At 42.4% G+C, this 18,005-nt stretch overlaps 1 protein-coding gene across 3 annotated transcripts in view; it reads left to right on the top strand.

Moving 5' to 3' along the window:
* The first annotated feature begins 630 nt into the window (after positions 1–630).
* The window catches only part of PTPN2 (protein tyrosine phosphatase non-receptor type 2), a 78,644-nt gene continuing 61,269 nt past the window's right edge, over positions 631–18,005 (top strand). For all 3 annotated transcript variants that reach the window (XM_032602374.1, XM_032602373.1, XM_032602375.1), the window contains exon 1: positions 631–882. In XM_032602374.1, coding sequence (XP_032458265.1) covers positions 721–882 — 162 coding nt within the window. In that variant the 5' untranslated portion in view covers positions 631–720. The remainder of the gene's footprint in view (positions 883–18,005) is intronic.

Genomic DNA, 18,005 nt, shown 5'->3' with positions numbered 1-18,005 from the left:
TCTTGCTAAAATTCGACAATGCAGAGAGAAACAGGGCAGCCCAAAAGTTGAGACTTAGCTGAAAAAGAGCTCAGAGGATCCTGAGTAGAGTTTGGTCAAGGAGAGAATCTTTGTCATTTCATTTAATTTTAAGTAAAATTTAAATTTCAGTGTTGGACAGCACACTAACGTTTTTCTAACCCTTCACATTTCTTACTGCAGATTATAAGGTGTCCTAAGCACATGAGTTTCCCTATGTGAAGAGAGATGATTTCCATAATCAGCACGTTTGTTTGGTAACAGACGATTTGCTCTTTTTACAGGTAACACTAACTTTTAAGTTGTGTAACGTTTACTTAACAAGCTGTAGACTCCAACCTCCAGGAGAGGTTCTTCTCCTTTTGCTGCAGCGGTTTATTTGGCACAAAACCCGCGGGCGCCCAGGAGCGGGCATCAGTCCTGGTTTACATTTTCCGAGAGGAGAAAGTGGGGCACAGGCCGTTAAGCTGACCTAGAGAAAGTTCAAAATAAAAATCAAACCCCCAAGCACTCAACCGGTTGATCTCCCCGGAGCCCTGCCTCTGGCGCCGTCAGGCCCCGCCCCCTCCACCTGGGCACCGCCTGGACCACGACTCCCCCGCCGCCCCGCCCCGCGCGGCGCAGCCGGCGCGCTGACGTCACGAACCAGGTACTTTCCCTGCGGCCGGGGAGGCGTGGGGGCGTGGCGGGCCTGGAGCACGCATGCGCGGCAGCAGCTGCGCGCTGCCCGGATCGTGCGGGGCCCGAGCCTCACCGCCGGCGCAGGCTCCCTCGCGCCAGCTCGCGGCCGCCGCCATGTCGGCCGCCATCGAGCGGGAGTTTGATGAGTTGGACGCTCAGAATCGCTGGCAGCAGCTGTACCTGGTGAGTGGCGGGCTCGCGCAGCCGCCGCCGCCCCCTCCGAGGACCTGGCTTGCGCACGCCGGCGCCCACCGGTACTCGCCGCCTCCGCCGCCTCCCGCTGGGGCGGAAGTGGCGGCGCGCGGGCCGCCTCAGGGCGCGCGTGCGCCGCCCAGGCCTCGGCGCTCGGGCGCTCGGGGTTGGGGCGGCCGCGTGCGCGCAGGCGCAGTGGGCTCCGGGGGGCGGTGCCGGGGGGCGGGCGTGGGCGTGGACGCTACGGTACAGGGGGCGGCTGGCGGGTCAGGGGGTCGGGGGGTTGGGGGTCCGGGGAGGGTCGTCGAGCAGCGGTGGGGCGGCCGGACAGTCGCGGCCCGAGCGTCCCCGGTACGCCGTCGCCTCCTCAGAGCTTTCTGGAAGGAGCTCGGTGAGTCAGGGTAGGCGCCGAGGGGTCGTCCGCGCCCCGGGGCCCGGCCTGAGGGGCTCGGGTCTCCGGGCGTCGTGAGGCAGCTCCCCGAACGCGGGCGCCCGGCGTGATTTCTGGTCGCCTCGTGGAGACGCGCCCTGGAACGGTCTCCTGGGTCAACCACGGAGCCTTTCGATCGAGCAGAACTTAATTTTATCTCTTTTAAAGTGACCTAGTTGTCTGCTTCCTACCGCTAATCATTGCATGTTATTTCCAGGATTGCAGTGAGTGGTTGTGAGCTAAATGCTGCTCCCGCTGTCAGGTCGCTCTGTGTACAGTAAAACGACAAAAAAAAGGGCTTTCCTGTAAATCTAGATGCTCCCGGGCTTTTCCCCTTCCCGTTTAATTAGATGACAGTTCCTCTTGTCATTATGTTCGTAATGTAACGTTTTCTTCTTGAGCACATTAGCAGGACGTGTAATAAATACCCTGATTCACGTGGGTCAGAGTGTGTTAGAATAGGGTACTAACTTCAGAGAATGCTGGTAAGGACTTTCACAGTTATAGAAAGTTTTAAATGCAAATTCTCGTAGGAAGCTGTATGTGAGAGCCTGCCAGCTGTGTCTTCTCCAGTTGCATTTGTTTTAGGAGAGGCTGCTGTCCCCAGGTTGCGAGTGGTTTATCAAAATACAGGTTTGAGACGAGACGATGCATGCTACAGCTTAATTCAGCTTGACATTTTGATTAAGTAGTTTGGCTTTTTTTGTTATCATTAATATCCATGAATATTCAGTGAAAAGTGTAATCCATCTCACCAGAAAAATGCATTTATATCCACTGAAAATTGCATTCAGTTTCATAGAGTTCAGGAAATCCTTCCATGGGCTTCTGCCTAGGAATCCTTTAGTGGATTGGTCAAAGCTCTTATTATTTTTCCTAGTGGAAGAACAAGAGCATTTGTTTGGTCAGTACAAATCATGCAATATACACTGGTGTTTTGTTTAAAGTTGGTCACAAACCAGGAAAAATGGAAAGCAAGTCCAGAAAGAGTTTTGACTCTGAGTGTTTTCCTTTGACTCTAAACATCCACTCAGCCATTCTACAGATTGTGCTGTGCACCCTGCCCTGAGCCTTGGGGATTCAGCAGAGAGCCGCTGACCAGGTTCCTGCTCCTGAGGCACTCACTTTCTGGGACTTGGTCTCTTGAAGGCCTCATCACAATTCCATATTTTCATTTACTCACTTGTAACACCTTATCATGTGCCAATGTTAGACGGAGTCCCTGCTCTCCAGGATCCAGCCAAGTGGGGAGTGGTAACCAGGGAAGCAGATGAAAACATGAGAGTAAGAATGCAGAAGCTCGTGTTAAGCACAGTGTGCTGTGCATCCCCCACAGGATGCATCTGGGAGTCCTGGCACAGCTTCCTGGAGGAGGTAGGGCCTTGCCTGAGTCTTGAAGAACAAGTTGGCCAGGGGAGGAGAATGAGGGAGGGAGAGAATTAGTGTTCAGAGGAGGAAGAAATGTGTGCAGAGACACAGAGCATAGAAGACCAAGAGAATTGCCAACGGCTGAGCCTGGTGCAGAGTGCGGTGTGACGTTGAGGTGCCAGGGGGACAAGGCCAGACAGTAAGACGGAGCCCGTGGGCCTTGTAGATCAGTCTGAGGACTGTGAGCTAGTTGATAGCACCTACTGTGGAATTTGATGCTTGGAAGTACCACAATCATATTCTCTTTACTTTTTAGCAAGACCATTCTAGCTGTGGGTTGGGTGTGGCTAACTGTGGGCAGCTGGTACAGGGAGGGGGGCTCTTTGGGAGTCAACCTGAGGAGAGATGTTGAGCTCTTGAACTCAGGCAGTGGCAGGAAGAATGAAGGGGAGATACAGATTTGAAATGCTAAGGGGATAGATTTGTTTGGTTTTGAAACTGTTCAATTTGCTACCTGTAAGACATTGAATTGGGAATAGTTTAATATGTAAATTTGGAGTTCAGGAGAGGTCTGAGCTGTAAATAATTTTGGACATCATGAGCATGCAGATGGTATTTGAGGTCCTAGATGCAGGTGAGATCACTTAGGGAAAACAGAGGGTTTGGAAATGCCGAAAGCCAAGGACAGAGTCTTGACAGATAACAATGTTTAAGGGCATAGGTAGAGAAAGAGGAGCTTGCAAAAAGAAAGGCTAGAGAGGAATAGCCATAGAAGTGGGGGGAAAATTGGTGGTGGGTGTGGAGGGAGCTGATGTTCAGCAGGCACGTGCTGCAGGGGCACCAAGGTCAAAACCGAAAGTGCCCGTTAAATTAATGGCTAGAAGATCAACAGATTCCTTGCAAAGAGCAAGTTGAGTGGAATACGGAAGTCAGATGTGGGATGGAGTGGGGAATGGTGGCTGAAATGAAGCATGAGTATGTGACTTCCCTACTTTAAATCTTCAGTGGTTTCCCATTGCTCACCATGTAGACTTCAAACCCCTGCCACGGCTCACAAGACCACAGGTCCTGCCTCCCCATGAGACTTTCTTCCCTCTTTGTCATTGGGTTCTTCTGTTCCTTGAAATGTGCTGTCTGTCCTTCGCTTAAGGCCTTTGTAGATATAGTTCTCTTTGCCTGAGCACAACTTTTCTTTCCCTTTTTCTTTCCCCCTTTGCTTAACTACCTCCTCATTCCTGGAGTCTCAGTTCCTCAGGGTGAGGTGGTGGGAGGAGCTTCCTGGCCCTCCCTTACAGGGTTGAATCCCCTGGTATGTACCCCTAGTGTCCCATGGCCTCCCCTTTCAAGGCAGAGCATTGGATGTGATACAGCAGCACAGGACTTTGAGACCACAGTTTCTGTTAAGCAAACCACTATCATTTGAGTAGGAAAAAGTGTTACAGTGGGCTTTCTTCTTTGTAGGTCACAGCAGTGGGTATATTGATGATAACATTTGAGAAGAGTTATGCTTTTTTTGGCGATACAGATTTGACTAGGAAAAGAAAGGTTTTGCTCCTGAGCAAAAAAGCTAAATATAACTAAGAGCTAGACTTGCTTAGTGGTGTGAGGACTTTTGCTTTATACCTTATTATTCAAAGTCTTGTAGGAAAAGGGAATGTATTATTTTGAGACTGATACTCTGGCCCCTTACCCTTTTAAAAATTTTTTCTTATTTATTTGTTTTTATTTTTGGCCACATTGGGTCTTTGTTGCTGTGCGCGGGCTTTCTGTAGTTGCGGTGAGTGGGGGCTACTCTTCATTGCGGTGTGCAGGCTTCTCATTGTCGTGGTTTCTCTTGTTGCGGAGCATGGGCTCTAGGCACGTGGGCTTCAGTAGTTGTGACACACGGACTCAGTAGTTGTGGCTTGAGGGCTCTAGAGCACAGACTCAGCAGTTGTGGCACATGGGCTTAGTTGCTCCGTGGCATGTGGGATCTTCCCAGACCAGGGCTCAAACCCCTGTCCCTTGCATTGCTAGGCAGATTCTTAACCACTGTGTCACCAGGGAAGCCCTGGCCCCTTACTCTTTTTACCCCCTTTGAACAGTTGCTCTTATAACATAACTTTTGAAATGGGAAGTTTCTGGGAATGAATGACTGGGTTGGAGCTGACTCTTTATTTATCTTTTCTTGGCGTCATTAGCCTTCCTGCAGGCTGTGCCAATGCCTTGTGCAGATTCAGGCACCTAGTGGGCACTTGATATGTGTTTGCTGAACATGACTTCCTACCACAAATGGGTGACTTGATGTGTTCACATAATTGGGGAGGGGGGAAGTCTAAAGAGATTGGAGATTGAAGAAAGAAAAGGGAAGATTATTGGAGCCAGAAACCTCAGGAAGCAGGAGCTGATGGGATCAGGAGCACACGGCAGAAGACTTGCCTTGAACGGGCATGGTTGGCAGAAGTGAGATTGCTGGAAAAGTCTAATTTGTCTGAGCGACAGACTAATAACATTAATGTAGTCTGAGGTTAATTCTGGCTTTTTGAGAAATGTTCATGATTGCTTTTTGCTTTTCCTTTGTCGCTGATGATTGCTGTCTGAACCAGGCTGGGGCATTAGAAGGGCAGAGGAAAGGAATGGAGTACTGTGAGCCGTTCGGGGAAGAGAGTAAAACTGTAGGGAAATGGCAAAAGCTAAGTCATGGAATAATGTTTCTAGTAAGTGGTAGCTCAGAAGGAATTTCGTTAATTAAACAGACTTCGTGGAATTCTTAACTGACTGGTCATTTTTCTTTATTAGAAATTCTTAGTTCAAATATTGTCAGAGTAAGAGCAGTTTTTACCATTTGTGATTCAACTAATTTTTAGAAGTTAAATATCAAATGAACTCTATTCTAGTACTTACAGTGGGCAGTCAGTGTGGAGGATAAATCAAAGCTATCTTATTGTAAAACACTTCCCTTGCAGTGTCTGTTGCACGTTCTCCTGCCAGCCTTTAATTTAAGTTCTCAGTGCTTGCCATATTAAACTCCTTGAATTTCCTTGAGAATCACCTGCTTTCTCACACTTTGGAGTCTTTGCACATGTTGGACATACTCTGTGTCTACCTTATTTTCTGGGAAGTGTCTCCAAGACTAGACTTTAGTTATATGCTCCTTCTCTGATTCCTGAACCCTCTATATTCTTTTATTAGAGTATGAGTCACATTGTTTTATTTTTAAAATAAATTTGTTTATTTATTTATTTATTTTTGGCTATGTTGGGTCTTCGTTGCTGCATGTGGGTTTTCTCTAGTTGTGGTGAGCAGGGTCTACTCTTCATTGAGGTGTGTGGGCTTCTTATTGCGGTGGCTTCTCTTGTTGTGGAGCACAGTCTCTAGGCACGGGCTTCAGTAACTGTGGCAGGCGGGGTTAGTTGCTCCGAGGCATGTGGGATCTTTCCGGACCAGGGCTCAAACCCATGTTCCCTGTATTGGCAGGCAGATTCTTAACCACTGTGCCACCAGGGAAGTCCAGTCACATTGCTTCATAACTGTCTACTTGTCTGTCTGGCTCCTTGAGGGCTGCCTCATTTTCCTTTGTTTCCCCACCATCTGCCTGTAGGCCTGCAGTGTGTTAGATGCTCAGTTAGTATTCTCTAAACAAGAGTACTGCTCCCTTTGTAAGATGTCAGCACCTTGGTTTATTCCAACCCCTCACTCACAGCTGAGGAGACACCGTCCAGCACGAGGTTGTGACTTCTGTAAGGTTACCATATCCATTAGTGATACAGCAGGGACCTAAATCCCGTCCTTGTGATTCTCACTGCAGCACTGTCCTGCTTGACCAGCATGACAGCCTATGTTGCTTTCTTCTTATGATCTACTTGAGGTTAATGGTACTGAGAGAATCATTTACATTTTTGACGGCAAGAAGAGAGTAGAATATGTTATAATAGGTTGGGTCATTTTGGGACTGGAGGCCTTTAAAACAGCATCTGGGATCCATGGATCAGACTGGAAAGGGATTTTCAAGTCCCCTGAAACTGTGCTAACTTGTATGAATGCCCTAGGGGATGTAGTTTCTGGGGGATTCCATAGCTTTGGTCAGATTCTTTCTTTTTTAAAAAAATTATTTATTTATTTTTGGCTGCATTGGGTCTTCATTGCTGCACACAGGCTTTCTCTAGTTGTGGTGAGCGGGGGCTGCTCTTCATTGCGGTGCATGGGCTTCTCATTGCCGTGGCTTCTCTTGATGCAGAGCATGGGCTCTAGGTGCGTGGGCTTCAGTAGTTGTGGCATGCTGGCTTAGTAGTTGTGGCTCGCAGGCTCTAGAGTGGAGGTTCGGTAGTTGGGGCACACGGGCTTAAGTTGCTCCGCAGCATGTGGGATCTTCCTGGACCAGGGCTCGAACCCGTGTCCCCTGCATTGGCAGGCGGATTCTTAACCACTGCGCCACCAGGGAAGTACAGCTTTGGTCAGATTCTTAAATGGAGCTCTGTGATTCCTCAGAAGGTAAGAACCACTGCTTTAAGGAAAAGCAGCTGGGGGAATGATTCTCCAGTGAAGAATATAGAACTAGAAATAATACTGTTTTGCCTTTGACAGGTTCTGTAGGTTACTGATACCTATAATCATGGAAATCCAGATAGCTGTGTTGTCCCCTACTCTTTCTAGCTTGCCTCTTGTTCAGTTTTTTTATTTTAACCAGAATCTCCAATAGCCCTTTTTGGCTTCTCCCAGATCATTAGTATCCACAAGATTTCCCTGTTCCCAGTTGGAGAACTATCACAGCTCTTGCAGTCTCCTGCGGTTCGGACACCCTGTCTGGTTGCTTTGTTTTCTTACTCTGTTCACTCTTCCAAAGAGTAAACCAGAGATATGGACAGATAAGATCTAGGAGAGCAGAATTAAAATTAACATAAGTGTGCTCTTCACTTTCTCAGATAAGCATTCATATGATTTTTTTCCCCTGAAAATTCTTATCTAGATTCTCCGTGCTCTGTTCCCTGTTGGTGGTACCATTAAAATGATTTCTTATTGGTAAACTGTTAGGGGCAGAGAATATTTAAACCAACTAGTAATTTAGAACTTCGGATAATACCCTTTGTTACTTTGGATAATAGTGACTAACCGTATACTAAGTCAATTTAGCATATAAACTTAAAACATAGCAGCTGATAACTAAGGAACAGATACAGTTCAGCAGGCTAAGTGTTAAAGCATATAAGTTCTGATTCTGCTCTTCTGAGTGGAACAGTAAACTTTTCTGTTACATTCTTATTTGGAATGCTGTTGTACCTTGCTGGGCTGTTGTCTGAAGTGAGTGTAGTGCTATTTTAAATATATTTAATGTAGTGCTAATTTAATGTTCTATTTATGGTACAGTAGTAGTAATGTTTCAGGAAGCTGTTTTGACTTAACAGTGAAATCCTTGCTTTTAAAGATTGTGGACACCTTTAGACACCTTTAGGATGAAACCTGTGAACAAGAGACATGCCCACATACATACAATTCCCCCACATTTGGCATGTGATTTCAAGGGTATCATAGATCCCTAAGGACTGTTGAGGTTGATGACCTCCAGGAAACTTGTATCTGTGGATTTCTGGTATCTTTTTCAGTTTGGGAGGTTTGTTTGTTTTTATGTGCTCCTATTCCTTTCACAACCCAGGACTCTGATTTAATGTGCTCTTTGTTCTATCACCTAGTTCATTTGGGTCATGTCACTGATCACTGATAACTTTGTGTTAAACTGCCTTCCTTCCTCTAAAGAAAATCTCATACTAAATTATTTTGTTTCTTCTTTCACTGTATTCAAACAACCTCTGAAAGCTATCATTTCCTCTGACAGGTTACTTAGTAGTGCTTCCAGGAATTCTTGAGGCAGTCTGGGGTAAGGTTCCCAGGGGTGGCCCACTCCTAGTCAAGGCTGGGACCTTAGACCATCCAGGTGGTCCTCCACGACAGCGGGAACTGATTTATGCCTCAACCAGTGAAAACATAGGTTCACATTTCAAATCTTAAGTTTTTATTTTTTTAAATCTCTATTACTGTAACATTGTCAGGGTGAGATAGTTTTAACACTTTAGTATGATATAATATTAAATAATACTTTAGTGTTTGGTACATAGCTTTGTTCTATATAGTACACAGAAAACGTTATATCCTTGTTGTACTTTAGAATATTCTACCTCGAGCTGTTGTGATGGAACAGCAAATAAGAATTTAGGAAATTGGAAAAGAGATATTAATTTTATAAGAAAAAAGTAGGACTTTAAGGTAATCCCAAATTGATAGTTTCTACTTATGGGAGAAATACTGAAATTTCTTTCTTTATACTTAAGGTCCCTAAGTGAATCCTCAATTATATGATGGTTAAGTGTTCACTTTGTTTTATTAGTCAAATCTTTGTGTATATACTCTGTATAAAGATCCTGTGGATGGACACAGTGAAGTAGGAAGCTAAATATGTTGCATGTGTCAGGGTGTTCAGTTGGTCATGGTTCTTCGTATTATACCTGTCGCTGGTTGAGGAGGTAAGATTCCTGGTGGAATAAGTTCTGCTATGTATCACACTTCTTTCTGAGAGGCCCTCCTCTGTGAGGAGAAGACTTTGATAAGAATAAAATAGGGACTTCCCTGGTGGTGCAGTGGTTGGGAATCCGCCTGCCAATGCAGGGGACATGGGTTCAAGCCCTGGTCCGGGAAGATCCCACATGCCACGGAGCGACTAAGCCCGTGTGCCACAACTACTGAGCCTGCACTCTAGAGCCTGCGAGCCACAACCACTGAGCCCGCGTGCCACAACTACTGAAGCCCGCGCATTCTAGGGCCCGTGCTCCGCAACAAAGAGAGGCCACCGCAATGAGAAGCCCACGCACCGCAACGAAGAGTAGCCCTGCTCGCTGCAACTAGAAAAAGCCTGCACACAGCAAGGAAGACCCAATGCAGAAATAAACAAACAAACACAAGCTCTAAAATTCAGTCCTGGATTCCTATCTGGATCTACTGCTTAACTGCAGTATAAATTTGGAAAAGTTGAATCTCTGTTTTCTCATTTGTAGCCACCTACAAATGAGTTACATAGCATTTGCCTGATACAAAGTAGGAGTTTAGTCAAGATATGCTATTTTATTCTTTTTTTTAAAAATAAATTTATTTATTTATTTTTGGCCGCGTTGGGTCTTTGTTGCTGCATGCGGGCCCCCTCTAGTTGTGGCGAGCGAGGGCCACTCTTCGTTCCGGTGGCTCAGTAGTTGTGGCTCACGGCCTCTAGAGCGCAGCCTTAATAGTTGTGGTGCACAGGCTTAGTTGCTCCACGGCATGTAGGATCTTCCCAGGGCTCGAACCCGTGTCCCCAGCATTGGCAGGCGGATTCTTAACCACTGCACCACCAGAGAACTCCCAGAGCTTGTGGTTTAATACACAAATAAGTAATTTGGTTAGGATTACATGAACATGGCAAAAATGAGAACAGTACAGAAGGGTGTGTAGTGGAAAAGTAAGTCACTGCCCCCATGCTCCCTCATTCCTTCCCTGTAGGTGATCACTCTCCTCTCTCCCTTCTCACTCCCTCTCTCTCTATCCAAACCCTGTGAAACAAACAGCATACTGTATTGCACCTTGCTTTTTTCACTTGTGTTTTGAAAATCCTTCCTCTTAGATCTCATGTGTTCATTTTAACAGTTGAATGGTATTCATTATTTAAGCACTCATCTATAATGGACATGTGGGTTATTTCTAGTCTTTAGCTATGGTAAGCAATGCTGCAGTGAATAACCTTCCAAAGAAGTTGTACATGTCCATCAATAAATAGTATAAGAAGGTGCCTGTTTCCCTACACCTTTACCTAGTTTTTTAATCTTTGTCTGATAGGTGGAAAATGGTCTTACTCTTGTTATATTTTGCAATTCTCTTATTGTGAACGAAGTTTAACAGTTTTTATTTTTAAAAGTCATTTGTATTTCCTTTCTCTTGCTGATATGTAAGAGCTCTTTACATATTAAGGAAGTTAAGCGTTTGTCATATATTTAAATACTTTTTCAATTTATGGATTATCTTTTGACCTCGTTTATGGTAGTTTTTCATGTAGAAATTTTAAATATTTATGAAGTCAGATTTACCAACCTTTTCTAACTTTTTGTGCCATGGCTCAGAGAGAGCTTCTCTATGATTACGAAAAATTTTCTTCAGTGTTTTTCAACAGTTTTATGGTTTTATTTCTGTTTAAATTGTTGCTCAACCAGGGCTTGATTTTGGTATAAGGAATGAGGTAGACACACAATTAAATTGTTTTTGTGGTAAAAGATGAGTAACAATTTGCCATTTCAACCATTTTAAATTATACAATGTAATGACATTTTTAAAAATTTTATTTATTTATACAGCAGGTTATTAGTTATTTATTTTATACATATTAGTGTATATGTGTCAATCCCAATCTCCCAGTTCATCCCACAACCACCACCACCACCACCACCACCACCACCATCCCTACCCCGCTTTCCCCCCATGGTGTCCATAGGTTTGTTCTCTACATCTGTGTCTCTGTTTCTCCCTTTCAAACTGGTTCATCTGTACCATTTTTCTAGATTCCAGCGTTAATATACGATACTTGTTTTTGTCTTTCTGACCTACTTCACTCTATATGACAGTCTCTGGGTCCATCCACGTCTCTACAAATGACCCAGTTTCATTCCTTTTTATGGCTGAGTAATATTCTGCTGTACCACATCTTCTTTATCCATTCATCTGTCAGTGGGCATTTAGGTTTCTTCCATGACCTGGCTATTGTAAATAGTGCCGCAATGAACATTGGGGTGCATGTATCTTTTTGAATTATGGTTTTCTCTGGGTATATGCCCAGTAGTGGGATTGCTGGGTCATATGGTAATTCTATTTTTAGTTTTTTAAGGAATGTCCATACTGTTCTCCACAGTAGCTGTATCAATTTACATTCCCACCAATAGTGCAAGAGAGTTCCCTTTTCTCCACACTCTCTCCAGCATTTGTTGTTTGTAGATTTTCTGATGATGTCCATTCTAACTGGTGTGAGGTGATACCTCATTGTAGTTTTGATTTGCATTTCTCTAATAATTAGAGATGTTGAGCAGCTTTTCATGTGCCTCTTGGCCATCTCTATGTCTTTGGAGAGATGTCTGTTTAGGTCTTCTGTCCATTTTTTGATTGGGTTGTTTGTTTTTTTCATATTGAACTGCATGAGCTGTTTATATATTTTGGAGATTAATCCTTTGTCCATTGATTCATTTGCACATATTTTCTCCCATTCTGAGGATTGTCTTTTTATCTTGTTGATAGTTTCCTTTGCTGTGCAAAAGCTTTTAAATTTCTTAAGGTTTCATTTGTTCATTTTTGTTTTTATTTTCATTACTCTAGGAGGTGGGTCAAAAAACATCTTGCTGTGATTTATGTCAAAGAGTGTTCTTCCTATGTTTTCCTCTGAGAGTTTTATAATGTTCAGTCTTATACTTAGGTCTTTAATCCCTTTTGCATTTGTTTTTCTGTATAGAGTTAGGTAGTGTTCTAATTTCATTCTTTTACATGTAGCTGTCCAGTTTTCCCAGCACCACTTATTGAAGCCACTATTTTTTCTCCATTGTATATCCTTGCATCCTTTTTCATAGATTGGTTGACCATAGGTGCGTGGGTTTCTCTCTGGGCTTTCTATCCTGTTCCATTGTTCTATATTTCTGTCTTTGTCCCAGTACCATATTGTCTTGATTACTGTAGCTTTGTAGTATTGTCTGAAGTCAGGGAGTCTGATTCCTCCAGCTCCTTTTTTTCTCCTGAAGACTGCTTGGGCTATTCGGGGTCTTTTGTGTCCCCATACAAATTTTAAGACTTTTTGTTCTCGTTCTGTAGAAGATGACATTGGTAATTTGATAGGGATTGTGTTGAATCTGTAGACTGCTCTGGATAGTATAGTCATTTTCACAATATTGATTCTTCCAATCCAAGAACATGGTATATCTCTCCCATCTGTTTGTGTCATCTTTGATTTCTTTCATCAGTGTCTTATAGCTTTCTGAGTACAGGCCTTTTACCTCCTTAGGTAGGTTTATTCCTAGGTATTTTATTCTTTTTGTTGCAATGGTGAATGGGATTGTTTCCTTAATTTCTCTTTCTGGTCTTTCGTTTTTAGGGTATAGGAATGCAAGAGATTTCTGTGAATTAATTTTGTATCTTGCAACTTTACCAAATTCATTGATTAGGTCTAGTAGTTTTCTATTGGCATCTTTAGGGTTATCTATGTATAGTATGTCATCTGCAACCAGTGACTGTTACTTTTTTTCCAATTTGTATCCCTTTTATTTCTTTTTCTGCTCTGATTGCAGTGACTAGGACTTCCAAAACTATGTTGAATAATAATGGTGAGAGTGGACATCCTTGTCTTGTTCCTGATCTTAGAGGAAATGCTTTCAGTTTTTCACCATTGAGAATGATGTTTGCTTTGGGTTTGTCGTATATGGCCTTTATTATGTTGAGGTTGGTTTCCTCTATGCCCATTTTCTGGAGAGTTTTTATTACAAACGGGTGTTGAATTTTGTCAAAAGCTTTTTCTGCATCTATTGAGATGATCATATGGTTCTTATTCTTCAATTTGTTAATATGGTGTATCACATTGCTTGATTTGCATATTGAAGAATCCTTGCTTCCCTGGGATGAATCCCACTTGATCATGGTGTATGATCCTTTTAATGTGTTGTTGGATTTTGATGGCTAGTATTTTGTTGAGGAGTTTTGCATCTATGTTCATCAGTGATATTGGTCTGTAATTTTCTTTTTTTTGTAGTATCTTTGTCTGGTTTTGGTATCAGGGTGATGGTGGCCTCATAGAATGAGTTTGGGAGTGTTCCTTCCTCTGCAATTTTTTGGAAGAATTGAGAAGAATGGGTGTTAGCTCTTCTCTAAATGTTTGATAGAATTCACCTGTGAAGCCACCTGGTTGGAAGATTTTTAATCGCAGTTTCAATTTCATTATTTGTGATTGGTCAGTTCATATTTTCTATTTCTTCCTGGTTCAGTCTTTGAAGGTTATACCTTTCTAAGAATTTGTCCATTTCTTCCAGGTTGTCCATTTTGTTGGCGTAGAGTTGCTTGTAGCAGTCTCTTATGCTTTGTATTTCTGCAGTGTCCATTGTAACCTCTTTTTCATTTCTAATTTTATTTTATTTTTTTTTTTTTTTATAAATTTATTTATTTAATTTATTTATTTTTGGCTGTGTTGCCTCTTCCTTGCTGCACACGGGCTTTATCTAGTTGTGGCGAGCGGGGCCTACTCTTCGCTGCGGTGGCTTCTCTTGTTGGAGAGCATGGACTCTAGGCACACGGGCTTAGCAGTTGTGGCGCACAGGCTTAGCTGCTCTGCAGCATGTGGGATCTTCCTGGACCAGGGCTCGAACCCGTGTCCCCTGCATTGGCAGGCAGATTCTTAACCACTGAGCCACCAGGGAAGCCCTCTCATTTTATTGATTTGAGTCTTCTCCCTCTTTTTCTTGATGAGTCTGTCTAAAGGTTTATCAATTTTATCTTCTCGAAGAACCAGCTTTTAGTTTTATTGATCTTTGCTATTGTTTTCTTTGCTTCTATTTCATTTATTTCTACTCTGATCTTTATGATTTCTTTCCTTTACTAACTTTGGGTTTTGCTTGTTCTTCTTTCTCTAGTTTCTTTAGGTGTAAGTTTACATTGTTTATTTGAGATTTTTCTTGTTTCTTGAGGTAGGCTTGTATTGCTATAAACTTCCTTCTTAGAACTGCTTTTGCTGCATCCCATAGGTTTTGGATTGTCGTGTTTTCGTTGTCATTTGTCTCTAGGTATTCTTTGATTTCCTCTTTGACTTCTTCAGTGATCTCTTGGTTACTTAGTAATGTATTGTTTAGCTTCCATGTGTTTGTGTTTTTTACATTTTTTTCCCTGTAATTGATTTGTAATCTCATAGCGCTGTGTTCGGAAAAGATGCTCTATATGATTTCAATTTTCTTAAATTTACCGAGGCTTGGTTTGTGACCCAAGTTGTGATCTATCCTGGAGAATAGATCTGGAGAATAGATTCCGTGTGCACTTGAGAAGAAAGTGTAATCTGCTGTTTTCGGATGGAACGTCCTATAAATATCAATTAAATCTCTCTGGTCTACGGTGTCATTTAAAGGTTTTGTTTCCTTATTGATTTTCTGTCTGGATGATCTGTCCATTGGTGTAAGTGAGGTGTTGAAGTCCCCCTCTATTATTATGTTACTGTCAATTTCTTCTTTTATAGCTGTTAGCATTTGCTTTATGTATTGAGGTGCTTCTGTGTTGGATGCATATATATTTATAATTGTTATCTCTTCTTCTTGGATTGATCCCTTGATCATTACGTAGTGTCCTTTCTTGTTACTTGTAACATTCTGTAAAGTCTGTTTTATCTGATATGAGTATTGGTACTCCAGCTTTCTTTTGATTTCCATTTGCATGGAATATCTTTTTCTATCCCCTCACTTTCAGTCTGTATGTGTCCCTAGGTCTGAAGTGGGTCTCTTGTAGACAGCATGTATATGGGTCTTGTTTTTGTTTCCATTCAGAGAGCCTGTGTCTTTTGGTTGGAGCATTTAATCCATTCGCATTGAAGGTAATTATCAATATGTATGTTTCTATTACCATTTTCTTAATTGTTTTGGGTTTGTTTTTGTGGGTCCTTTTCTTGTCTGTGTTTCCCACTTATAGAAGTTCCTTTAGCATTTGTTGTAGAGCTGGTTTGGTGGTGCTGAATTCTCTTAGCTTCTGCTTGTCTGTAAAGCTTTTGATTTCTCAATCGATTCTGAATGAGGTACTTGCCGGGTAGAGTAATCTTGGTTGTAGGTTCTTCCGTTTCATCACTTTCAGTATATCATGCAACTTCCTTCTGGCATGTAGAGTTTCTGCTGAGAAATCAGCTGTTAACCTTATGGGAGTTCCCTTGTATGTTATTTTTCATTAATCCCTTGTTGCTTTAAAATTTTTTTCTTTGTCTTTAATTGTTGTCAATTTGATTACTGTGTGTCTCGGTGTGTTTCTCACTAGGTTTATCCTGCCTGGGACTCTCTGTACTTCCTGGACTTGGGTGTCTATTTCCTTTCCCATGTTAAGGAAGTTTTTGACTATAATCTCTTCAACTATTTCCTTGGGTTCTTTCTGTCTCTCTTCTCCTTCTGGGACACCCTATAATGCAAATGTTGGTGTGTTTAATGTTGTCCTAGGCTGTCTTCATTTCTTTTCATTCTTTTTTCTTTGTTCCACAGCAGTGAATTCCACCATTCTGTCTTTCAGATCACTTATCTGTTCTTCTGCTTCAATTATTCTGCTATTGATTCCTTCTAGTGTATTTTTCATTTCAGTTATTGTATTGTTCATCTCTTTTTGTTTGTTATTTAAGTCTTCTAGGTGTTTGTTCTTTAATTCTTCTAGGTCTTCGTTAAACATTTCTTGCATTTTCTTGATCTTTGTCTGTATTGTTTTCTGAGGTCCTGTATCATCTTCACTATCATTATTCTGAATTCTTTTTCTGGAAGGTTGCCCACCTCCACTTCATTTAGTTGTTTTTCTGGAGTTTTATCTTGTTCCTTCATCTGGTACATAGTTTTCTACCTTTTCCTTTTGTCTTTCTGTGAATGTGGTTTTCATTCCACAGGCTGCAGAATTGTAGTTCTTCCTGCGTCTGCTGTCTGCCCTCTCTGCAGTGTCATTTATTCCATTTACAGTGTAGTGCAAGCATCACCACCATTTCCCAAACCCCTTCAGCACCCCAAATAGAAACTCTGTACCCATTAAGCAGTAACTCCCTATTCCCTCCTCCCCCAGCCCCTGGTAACCTGTGCTTTACTTTCTAGCTCTATGAATTTGCCTCTTCTAGGTACCTCATGCAAGTGGAAACATACAGTATTTGTTCCTTTGTGTCTGGATAATTTCACCTAACATAATGTTTTTAATGTTGAACCATGTTGTCGTCTATAACAACCTTATTCCTTTTTTATGGCTGACTAATATTTTTTTTGTATGGGTATGCCACATTTTGTTTCTCTGGTAATGAACGTTTGGATTGTTTCCACCTTTTGGTTATTGTGAATAATACTGCTATGAACATTGCTGTGCAAGTGTTCATTGGAGTCCCTGGTTTTAATTCTTTTGGTTTGGACCTAGAAGTGGAATTGCTGGATAATATGGTAGTTCTGTGTTTAGCATTGGAGGAACTGCTAAACTGTTTTCCACAGTGGCTGCAACATTTTACATTACCGCCAGCAGTGTTTGAGGTTTCTGCTTTTCTCACATTCTAACACTTGTTATTTACCATTTTTAAAATTATGGTCGGGCTTCCCTGGTGGCGCAGTGGTTGAGAGTCTGCCTGCCGATGCAGGGAACACGGGTTCGTGCCCTGGTCCAGGAAGATCCCACATGCCGCGGAGTGGCTGGGCCCGTGAGCCATGGCTGCTCAGCTTGAGCGTTCGGAGCCTGTGCTCCGCAACGGGAGAGGCCACAACAGTGAGAGGCCCGCGTACCGCAAAAAAAAAAAAAAAAAAAAAAAAATTATGGTCCTGCGTAGTAGGTATGTCACTGTGGTTTAGATTTGCATTTCCCTAATGACTAAGAATGTTGAGCATCTTTTTCATGTGCTATTGACCATTTCTGAATCTTTGGAGAAATGACTATTCAAGTCCTTTGCCTTTTTTTGGTTTGTGTTTAATTAAGACTTTACTTTTCTAGAGTGGTTTCACATTCACAGCAGAATTGAGAGGCAGATTTCTTATATACCCCCTGACCCCACACCAGAGTGACACATTTGTTTCAACCCATGAACCTACACTGACAGATAATAATCACCAAAATCCGTAGTTTACATTAAGTTTCACTCTTGGTGTTGTATATTCAGTGGGTTTGGACTGATGTATTATATGATATGTATCCATCACTATGGCATAATACAGAGTATTTTTACAAATCCTCTATGCTCCACCTTGTCATCCCTCCAACCCCTGACAACCACTGATCTTTTACTGTTTCAGTAGTTTTTTTTTTTTCCAGGATGTTATATAGTTGGAGTCATACAGTATGTAGCCTTTTCAGATTGGCTTCTTTAACTTAGTAATATGCATTTAAAGTTCTTCCATGTCTTTTCATGGCTTGATAGCTCATTTCTTTTTCACACTGATTAATATTCCATTGTCTGGATGTGTCACAATTTATGTATCCATTCAACCCTTGAAGGACACATTTGTTGCTTCCAAGTTTTGGCAATTATGAATAAAGCTGATATAAACATCCATGTGTAGATTTTTATGTGGACATAAGTTTTCAGCTCCTTTGGGTAAGCACCAAGGAGCAT

Source organism: Phocoena sinus, chromosome 14, assembly GCF_008692025.1.
Source record: "Phocoena sinus isolate mPhoSin1 chromosome 14, mPhoSin1.pri, whole genome shotgun sequence".
Taxonomy (NCBI): Eukaryota; Metazoa; Chordata; class Mammalia; order Artiodactyla; family Phocoenidae; genus Phocoena; species Phocoena sinus.
This window is presented reverse-complemented; position numbering and strand designations above follow the sequence as displayed.